Source organism: Anarrhichthys ocellatus, unplaced genomic scaffold, assembly GCF_004355925.1.
Source record: "Anarrhichthys ocellatus isolate YVR2014 unplaced genomic scaffold, GSC_Weel_1.0 scaffold758, whole genome shotgun sequence".
NCBI classification, from domain to species: Eukaryota; Metazoa; Chordata; class Actinopteri; order Perciformes; family Anarhichadidae; genus Anarrhichthys; species Anarrhichthys ocellatus.
In genome coordinates this window covers 10,140-20,299 of record NW_022280732.1, presented here as the reverse complement: position 1 = coordinate 20,299, position 10,160 = coordinate 10,140, and the positions used below count along the sequence as shown (strand labels likewise).

Below are 10,160 nucleotides of genomic sequence, written 5' to 3'. Positions count from 1 at the left end.
GTCTCTCTCTCTGTCTCTGTAGAGTTGGAACACACCTGTCTCTCTCTTTGTCTCTAGCTGAGGCGGTTCGATGTGGTCGGCCTCCATAAAGGCTCGGTAACGACTCTGGCGTGGAGCACCAACGGGATGAAACTGTTCTCAGGAGACGATAAAGGACGAGTTGTGTTTTCCTCTCTGGACCTGGACCAGGTGAAACCACAACAACAACACTACTAGTTAAAATACATTAATCATTTTGTTTATGTAATAAGAAAGGAAAGAGTAGTTTATTAATCGCGTGTGTGTGTGTGTGTGTGCGCAGGGTGTGTGTAAACCCGTGCTGCTGCTGGAGGAGTCCTCAGGTGTGGTCCAGATGGAGTACAGTCACCAGGTGCTGCTGATCTCAACACAGCACAGATCTCTGCTTTACTGCACTCAGAAACAGGAAGTCCAGCAGCTGGGCACCAAACCACGCAAGAGGTAGACATGTGATGTACATCCCATAATACAGGGACACAACATGTCCACAGTAGACATTCTATTAGAGACTATACAGTGTTCATGTCCACAGTAGTGTTGACAGTATTTTATGTGTTGGTTGCAGCAGCGGCAGGTTCGGCGCCTGCTTCCTGCCGGCTCTCTGTAAGCAGAGCGATCTTCAGGTATTTGCTGCGCGACCTGGACTCAGACTTTGGAGGTCTGACATCAGAGGACAGGTTGAGGACACTCGACAGCTCAAACCACTCTTCAACACACAGGTACAGTGGAAACATACGAGGGATGGACCTGAACCCTTTCTGACCGAAGTTGTTTATTATTATTCAGGAGAAGAAACCCATTATTGATGAGTCAAGTTATGTTTCTTCAGATCGATTCATATCATTGTGGATGGCTTTTCACTCACTAGTAGTTTCATTTATTTGACACATTATTGAAAAGGTATTTTCAGCGGGCTGAGAGTGAACGGCTTTCCACTTAAATTACATTTTCTATTTCCTGCCTGTCCGTCTACCTGTCTGCCTGACTCAGATTCCTCAGTTTGAGTTGTTTCCTCATCCTGGTCCAATCGGAGCTTACCGTCCAGAAGACAGACAGCTCGGCCTGCTCAGCTGTTTCCTCAGAGACGGCTGGATCCTCAGCTGGAACGAGTACAGCATCTACGTCCTCGACTGCGTTAACGAGGTACTACAACTACTGATACAACTACTACTGTGAATGTTGATATCAGTGTCAATCCGTTCTGTGTTTGATGTGTAAAGGTGATCATCGGAGCGTTGGAGAGCAGCGGAGATATTGTGTCGGTGTCGAGTTGTGACAACGAGATCTTCATCCTGAAAGGAGACCGAGACATCATCCGTCTCTCCAACAGCCCCGAGGGACTCTCTTCCAGCTGTGAGTACTACTACTACTAGTAGTATATATATGCACAGTATATATACTACTAGTAATAGTAACACTACTGTTCCGCTCCTCCACATCTACATTGGTTCTGTTATTACAGTATTGTTGTTTATATTTTTAGTTGTTATTGAATCTGAATCTGAATCATTTGCCAAAAGGTTAAGTGTATTCTTTACATTCCTGTAATCCTGAGGGGTTTAACGCAACACTACCAATAACCCAATAGTCGACTATCCGGGTCCACTGTAGTACGATCCATGTATTCAACACTGATATATATATATATGTCTGTCTCTCCTCTTCAGCGCTGGAGCTCTCCATCCATCAGGCCTCACCTTTGGCCACGCCCACCATCCTCCCACCAACTGGATCGGTTGAAACAGCTCAGCCAATCAGAACCATGGCCATCATTGTAGAGGGTGGGGGGCGGGAGAAGCAGGGGGGGGGATGGGAGAGGCCCAGCCAGGAGGGAGAGAAAGAGGAGGAAGTGGAGGAGGCGGAGGAGCAGCTTGAGGTGACTGACAGCTGTCTACAGCACTGGTTTAAGTGGTTGACACGTTCACCTACAGACTGGTGAACTGACCTGTTACTGGTTCTCTAGGTGATGGAACCGCCCTGCCAGCACTCCGGTCTGTTCACCGGCGACTCTCATAGCCGCAGCAGCTCCATCACTTCCTGGGAGATTCTCCTTGGAAACACCCCGCTGACCACTTCCTGTGAGCTGAGCTCCAGGCGCTACAGCGCCCCGCTGGGTCATGAGGGGCTGCAGCAGGAGCTGGTGGTGAAGGCCATCCGAGTGAAGAAGAAGAAGAGGAGACGCCATGGCAAGCAGGCAGACAGTCAGACAGACAAAATATATATTTATTGATTCCCCTTTATTCAGGGACGATGTAGTCATGATGCTTCCTGTCTCTGTCTCCGCCCTCAGACAGCAGCAGTGGGAACCGCCTCTCTGAGAGCAGCTGCTCAGACTCCATGTTTGTAGTCCAGGACGGCAGCTGTAGTGACGGAGGAAGTGGAACTCCTCTGAGTGACAGAGCCTCCCTCCTTGGTCTTGACCTTCAGAACCAGCACCAGATCTCACAGAAAGCAGAGGGTGTAAAGGATGGACAGAAGGCGGAGTCTTCCTCCAACCAGTCTGAGTTAGTAACTGAGGACCAGCAGAGAACAGTATTGTCGTGTCTCATCATGTTTAAGTCTCATCCTTGTTTTCTTGTCCCAGCTCCCTGCTCTTCCAGGGTCTGGAGAATCCAGGAAAGGCCTCTGGTCCTGGTCCCGGTGCAGAGGCGGAGGTTGTCCCCCCGACCCCGGACGTGGATCTGCTGCTGGAGTGTACCTTCTCCTACTTGCACAATGCTGAGGAGGAGGTTGATGATGGACAGGAGCAGCAGCCAATGGAGGAGCAGGAGGATGAGTTTATGAGCCCTCTGATTGGACCAGAGGAAGAGGAGGATGAGGTGATGATGCTGGAGTTTCATGGATATTAACATTTATCTGTAACTATCAGGTGACAGTTGTAGCTACTAAAGTGAGACATAACATTCACACAATGAACTGGTTTCCTCTGTGTTTGTATTCAGATTGAGGACCAGGTCCCCCCCGCTGTTCTGGCAGACCAGATGTTTTACTCCACTGTGTCCAGTCTGGACAGAAAACCCAGTATGTCCAGTGATGAAGAGGGAGACATCTACTGTCCCACTCTGGCCCCCACTGGCAGCAGTGGGGAAGTCCTCGACCATCCGTCTCATCAGAAGGAGAAGACCACAGACCAACAGGTAGACCACGATGCTAAGGACAGAGACACACTCAAACCTGACCAGGTGAGACGAGCACAAAGTCGGCCAGATGAAACCAGGTGAGTCTGTCAGCAGGTATTAATATTATTTTGTCTTTTCTCTTTGTAGTTGGCAGAAAGCTGGATGGGTTACTCAGGACCAGGATGTGGAATACTGAGCCTGCAGGTGACTGACAGGTGGGTAGTCAACAGACTCTCAGGTGACTAAAGTATTGCCTGTGTGTTTCAGGTATGTGTGGAAGCTACCTGTATAGTGTCTCACAGGTGACCTGTGTGTTTCAGGTATGTGTGGTGTCTGGACTTTAAAGGAGGACTGTTCTGCAGCAGTCTACTTGAAACTGGGCTCAACTGGCAGCGCTTTGAAGACAACGTCCACCAGGTGGCCTTGTCACCCTCAGGTGAGCTGCTGTCGTCATACCTGACAAATCCTCTGCACACTTGTTGTACACTGCACAGTTTGTACCGTTAACAATGTCACACTCTCAGTTTGACTTTATTTATACAAAGAAACCTAAACTAACCTCAGCTTCCAGTTAGAACTGAAGCTTGGTCTCATGTTAAAGTAGACTGTCAGGTTTGAACTAATTTCCCCCTGGAGATGAATAAAGTTTATATCTATCTATCTATCTATCTTTACAGGTGTGTGTAGCATTAGCAGAATGCTAACTGTTGCTCCCTCCATCAGGTAACCTGCTGTGGAAGGTGGAGCAGAGGAGCATGACGGCATTTGCTTGTGCTAAGGTCTCAGTCAAAGGAAAACGTCACTGGTACAAAGCTGTGGAGCAAACGACCTTCGTGGCTCTGAGTGACGACTCGGCCTGGATTATCAGGACCAATGGAGACCTCTACCTGCAGACAGGTAACTAGCCACCTATGTGTCTCACATGCTCTTTGACAAACACCTGCTGTTGTGAAGAAACCTGACATCAAGAACGGACAACTACAACATACTGGTTCCTATAGAGTTCCATGTGACACTGCAGTTTTCTCTGGCAGCAGTTCGTAACAGAAATTAAACTTTCGGAGGAAATTAGTTAACGTCCATAAAGTTGCTTCAAAGTCATTTCCATGTATGTACTTGGAATCCTGTATATTCCGTGTCCTGTACTATGAAGGAGGATTTAGGGTTATCGAGGTAACTTCAGGGAGGTTCACTTCTTACCTAATAGAGCTGAACACCTAACAGGTGAGCAGGTGAGGTTCAAGATAAGACATCAACTTGTATAAAAGCTCCGCCTACAGACCAAGCTCAGTAGGTTCAAGCTCAGTTCAGATCTCCAGCACCACCAAAACATGCAGGGTCACCAAAACATTCAGGGTCACCAAAACATTCAGGGTCACCAAAACATGCAGGGTCACCAAAACATTCAGGGTCACCAAAACATCCAGGGCCACCAAAACATTCAGGGTCACCAAAACATTCAGGGTCACCAAAACATCCAGTGCCACCAAAACATTCAGGGTCACCAAAACATCCAGTGCCACCAAAACGTCCAGGGTCACCAAAACACCTCCAGGGCCACCAAAACACCTCCAGGGCCACCAAAACATCCAAGACTACCAAAACACCTCCAAGGCCACCAAAACATCAAGGGGCCACCAAAACATCCAGGGCCACCAAAACATTCAGGGCCACCAAAACATTCAGGGTCACCAAAACATCCAGTGCCACCAAAACGTCCAGGGTCACCAAAACACCTCCAGGGCCACCAAAACACCTCCAGGGCCACCAAAACATCCAAAACTACCAAAACACCTCCAAGGCCACCAAAACATCCAAGACCACCAAAACACCTCCAAGGCCACCAAAACATCCAAGACTACCAAAACACCTCCAAGGCCACCAAAACATCCAGCACCATCAAGACATCCAGGGTCACCAAAACATTATCAGACATAAGACATGAATGTCTTTCTGTGTGCCATTGCCATAGTAACCCGTGTCTGTGTGTCCGTCAGGTCTCAGCGTGGACCGGCCCTGTGCTCGCTCAGTGAAGGTGGACTCTCCCTGTGTGTTCACCCAGGTGTGTGTGAGCGGAGGTGTGGTCTGGGCTCTGAGCGAACACAAAGCTTTGTTCTACAGAGAAGGACTGAACAGCTACTGCAGTGAGGGAGAGGGCTGGAAGTACGACACCGTCAGGTACTACTACTACTGTAATACTACTGTACAACAGTCAGGTACTACTACTACTGTACTGCTACTGTACGACACAGTCAGGTACTACTACTACTGTACTACTACTATACGACAGTCAGGTACTACTACTACTGTACTACTGTAATACTACTGTAATTGAACTGCCGATCATCTGATTGAAGGACGACCCGCTCTACCACTGAGCCAAAGTCACCTCTTCAATACAACTATTGTACTATAGCACACAGACAATTAGACTGCTAGTAGAAATGTCGCTTAGCATACAGCATTGAAACCAGTGGTACCTTTAGCTTTGAGCTAGGATTCATTGATTCTGTATATTTGTGATTGTGTCCCTGTGTGTTTGTCACAGTGAGGCTCAGGGTCTGGAGTTGATGTGTGTTGCCCTGGCAGAAGGTGGTACAGCCTGGGCGCTGGATGCCAGCGGCAGCCTCTGGTTTCGAACCGGCATCTGTTCATCCAGACCACAGGGCGACGACGACCACTGGTGGCAGGTAAATCGAGTTAGAGAGAAGGTTCTGGTATTGATCTCAGATCTCCTTTGCAGCTTAACAACCTGTCTGGCTGTCTGTCTCTCTCTCTCTCTCTCATCAGATCAGTATTTCAGACTATGTGGTCTTCGATCAGGGCAGTCTCTTCCAGACGCTGCTGCATGCCACCCAGAGCGTTGCCACGGTTACCAGGGCACCGGTGGAGCGTGTGGTGGCCTTCCTGTCGCAGTACTCGCAGTGCCAGCCGAGCTTGGTCAGCGCCAATGGCAGCGGAGTTTGGGTCGCCTCGGGACGGAACCAGCTGCACCTGGCCCGGGGAAGTCTCGTGGGTCAGTAGTAGTCCAGAAAGGTCCAGTAAAGGTCCAGTACCTACAGACTTTTTACTGCAGCTTTTTGTTTGATTCTTTCAGGAACCTTCTGGCAGAACGTCGTTCCAAGAGGAACCGTCTCAGCCACCAAGTGGAGCTTCATCACCTCTTCAGCTGTGCCTCACAGAGAAGGTCACACACCTGTACACTGTACACACAATACTACACACCTCTGCAACTAGTCCTCAGTCCTCTGCAACTAGTCCTCAGTCCTCTGCAACTAGTCCTCAGACCTCTGCAACTAGTCCTCAGACCACTGCAACTAGTCATCAGACCTCTGCAACTAGTCCCCAGACCCCTGCAACTAGTCCTCAGACCTCTGTAACTAGTCCTCAGACCGCTGCAACTAGTCCTCAGACCGCTGCAACTAGTCCTTAGACCGCTGCAACTAGTCCTCAGACCGCTGCAACTAGTCCCCAGACCCCTGCAACTAGTCCCCAGACCACTGCAACTAGTCCCCAGACCGCTGCAACTAGTCCCCAGACTGCTGCAACTAGTCCTCAGACCGCTGCAACTAGTCCCCATACCGCTGCAACTAGTCCCCAGACCGCTGCAACTAGTCCTCAGACCACTGCAACTAGTCCTCAGACCAATCTTTCATATGTGACATTATACACAACTGATCATAGTCTACCTGTGTGTGTTACCTGATTCTCAGGTACGTTCCTGTGGTTGGCTCAGAGCAGGAAGGATCTGTTCTGTGTTTGGGACCAGGATGGAGAGCTCCGTCCCTCGTCCATCCATCTGCCTTTTGAGGTAAAAACACCACATCTGTCTCCGAGTCTGATTTTACTCATCTCTGTTCATGCTGATGATCTTTTGTGTTCTACCTGTGTGCTCAGATGGAGCTGACTCAACTGTCTGCCTGTCGTGATGCTCTGTGGGGTTTAGACACCCATGGCCGAGTCAGTATTCGTACGCTGTCTTCGTCCTGTCCCTTTGGACTCCACTGGACCCCCCTGGACCTCAACCAGCTCGGTACGTACCTGAAAGTCACTACAAGGAACTTTCATTTAGTGTTCTTTTTGGCAGTCCCTGTGGACTAAAGTGGTAGTGTCTCTGAGCACCAGACTCCCTTTAGAAAACCTCTCATTTTACTGCAGCAGGGTCTGACAGTCTGCCCCTCTCAGTCCTGGTTCTGGTTCTCCCGTGCCTCCCTTCCCTCCAGTGGGTCCAGCAATACGTCCTGGGTCTCCAGCAGCGTGGTGTCGGTGTTGGCTCCCAGAGAGGAGAAGCTCTGCTCCTGGAGGAGGAGGAGGAGGAGGAGGAGGAGGAGGAGGAGGAGGAGACGCTGCTGCTGCTGCCGGGAGCTGAGCTCTCCCTCCCTCCGGAGCTCAGACTGCAGGTCCAAGGCTGCAGGTAAAGCCGGATCTGGGTCTGTCCACGGTGGACCGGTCTCTGCAGGAGGATCTGGGTCTGTCCACGGTGGACCAGTCTCTGCTGGAGGATCTGGGTCTGTCCACGGTGGACCGGACTCTGCTGGAGGCCCCACTGGACTCTGAGCTGAACTATAGCACAAATCTGTGTCATCTGCTTTCTTTGCCAAAGCTTTGTGCCTTCGTGCTGTTCTCTTCTTACACTTGTGACGTTGTGAAGGTCGGGTACATAGTGTTCCCTTAAAACATTTAAAACTATTATATCCAGCTCACCTAATCATGCATTAATCCCTCACTTACTACCACTAAAACCACAGTGTTCTCTGCTGCCACTAGGGGGTGCTAATGCGTTAATAGTGTTTATGAAAACACAAGCAGAAGTTAATGTGTTTTAATATCTTTTATTTTGTGAAGGAGTCTGACTTGTGGTCTGTGATAGGTTGATCAGTCAGGGTGTGTTTGGGGTGGGGGGGGTCAGGTTACAGTATGATGCACACACACACACTCAGCTGTGTTTCTCCGTCACATTGACGGGTGGAGGTTATGTAACAGGCTGGTACTTCAGAGGTGTTTCTGAGTGTGTCACGCTGTAACCGGACTGTCTGCTGGATCAGATCTGTTTTTAGTTCCTCTGTCAGACACCACATGACGGTCTCTCTCTGTCCAGGTCTTTACATGTTCCTGTTGAGCAACCAAGATCTGCCTCGTGTGGCATTGCAGAGTTGAACTTGTCAAATGATATGGTCCTTATTTTATTGAATGTTTCACATTGTGACCACATCCTCCGTTTCTTTTGGTTGCCATTTTTAGTGTCTTCCTGTCTAGGTTTCCAGGTGGTGGTCCCTTGCGGATCTGAGATATTCGGACTATTCATCAGGTTACATTCTGATCGACTGATCTTTCTTTTGTCCATTGTTCCAAACCATTTTCTATCGACCCTCGGTTTCCTCCGGTTGGTGTTTGGAGAGTGGTGTTGTGAGTTTGGTCTCAGTGGGTCTGAAAGGGGACCACCTGATCCTGCTAAGGTTCCAGGTGGAACCGTACCTAACCTGACCAACAGTCCTCTTCTAGGGGTCCTTGAGGATGTTATGAGGAGGTTTTGTCAAGTGTCCTTGGGAGAGACTGAACTGAAGTAGCTCCCCGGGCTTCTCAGCAGCCTCCTGATCCTCATCCTGAGGAGGGGTTGAATTCATATTGTGTGTGATGATAAAATAAAGTTTAGGGTCCTTGATTCAGTTCAAATGATCCTTGAGGGGGTTCCCAAAGACCATGTAGCGGATCCAATGGATCTTGAGGTGGTTCTTCAGTTTCCCAAGAGGTTTTAGGGCTTCTTAGGGCAGTTCAATGGGTTCTTGAAGGGGTTCTAGAAGTTCATGGGATGTTTTGAGGTTTCACACGCTTATATAGAGGGAATATAAATGTGTTTACAGGTGTGTTGAGGTAAAATATCACTGATGTGTTCCAGGAAGTGTTCGTCTGGTCAGTGTGAGCTGTGGCAGTCAGAACGTCTGGGCTGTGGACAGTCGAGGAATAGTTTACTTCAGAGTTGGAACGCAGCCCATGAACCCAAGCATGATGCTACCGGCCTGGATCCACATAGAAACACCTGTACAGGTAACACACACACACTGGATCCACATGGAACCACCTACACAGGTAACACACACATACTGGATCCACATAGAACCACCTACACAGGTAACACACACACACTGGATCCACATAGAACCACCTACACAGGTAACACACACACTGGATCCACATAGAAACACCTGTACAGGTAACACACACACTGGATCCACATRGAARCACCTGTACAGGTAACACACACACACTGGATCCACATGGAACCACCTACACAGGTAACACACACACACTGGATCCACATRGAACCACCTGTACAGGTAACACACACACACTGGATCCACATAGAAACACCTGTACAGGTAACACACACACTGGATCCACATAGAACCACCTGTACAGGTAACACACACACACAGAACCAACCGGTAACTGTGACATCATGTCTCTGCAGCCAATAGGAGTGCAGCTGGTCCGTATCCAGACGAGTCCTAACGATCGTCTCCTCTGGGCTTTGAACAACAGAGGAAGTGTCTTCGTCAGGACCGGACTCAGTGATGAGATGCCTGTGGGGACGGACTGGGAGCTGGTACCAGGTACACCTATCTGTCTGGACACCTGTTATACTGTGGATACTGTATTAATACATATACTGTACTTCAATGTGTGTACATGTGTACGTGTCTGTTTTAGGTTTAGTCGTCAGTCAGCTGGTCCTCAGCTCTCGGACCGTCTGGGTTCGCTGTGTCAACGGAGATCTGGCTCGTCGTTACGGGGTCTCTGACCGAAACCCTGCTGGAGATTACTGGAAGAAAATCCCTGGAAATGCCAACTGGTTAACTGGTACGACTAGGTTTATACTAGTAAGACTGGGTTTATACTGGTAAGACTGGTTTATACTGGTAAGACTGGGTTTATACTCGTGAGGCTGGGCAGATACATATTCCTGTAGGTGGACCCAGTGTGTGTGTGTGTGTGTGTGTGTGTGTGTGTGTGTGTGTGTGTGTG

General features: G+C 49.2%; 1 protein-coding gene across 1 annotated transcript in view; it reads left to right on the top strand.

Moving 5' to 3' along the window:
- The first annotated feature begins 10 nt into the window (after positions 1-10).
- Positions 11-10,160, top strand: part of tecpr2 (tectonin beta-propeller repeat containing 2) — an 11,924-nt gene continuing 1,774 nt past the window's right edge. The window contains exons 1-22 of the mRNA XM_031838484.1: positions 11-189; positions 302-459; positions 584-737; positions 1,009-1,161; positions 1,239-1,371; positions 1,686-1,894; positions 1,982-2,204; positions 2,309-2,522; positions 2,603-2,837; positions 2,961-3,200; positions 3,285-3,352; positions 3,458-3,573; positions 3,861-4,034; positions 5,135-5,315; positions 5,686-5,827; positions 5,928-6,153; positions 6,235-6,324; positions 6,851-6,948; positions 7,035-7,170; positions 9,034-9,182; positions 9,607-9,748; positions 9,846-9,995. Coding sequence (XP_031694344.1) covers positions 127-189; positions 302-459; positions 584-737; positions 1,009-1,161; positions 1,239-1,371; positions 1,686-1,894; positions 1,982-2,204; positions 2,309-2,522; positions 2,603-2,837; positions 2,961-3,200; positions 3,285-3,352; positions 3,458-3,573; positions 3,861-4,034; positions 5,135-5,315; positions 5,686-5,827; positions 5,928-6,153; positions 6,235-6,324; positions 6,851-6,948; positions 7,035-7,170; positions 9,034-9,182; positions 9,607-9,748; positions 9,846-9,995 — 3,454 coding nt within the window. The 5' untranslated portion in view covers positions 11-126. The remainder of the gene's footprint in view (positions 190-301; positions 460-583; positions 738-1,008; positions 1,162-1,238; positions 1,372-1,685; positions 1,895-1,981; positions 2,205-2,308; positions 2,523-2,602; positions 2,838-2,960; positions 3,201-3,284; positions 3,353-3,457; positions 3,574-3,860; positions 4,035-5,134; positions 5,316-5,685; positions 5,828-5,927; positions 6,154-6,234; positions 6,325-6,850; positions 6,949-7,034; positions 7,171-9,033; positions 9,183-9,606; positions 9,749-9,845; positions 9,996-10,160) is intronic.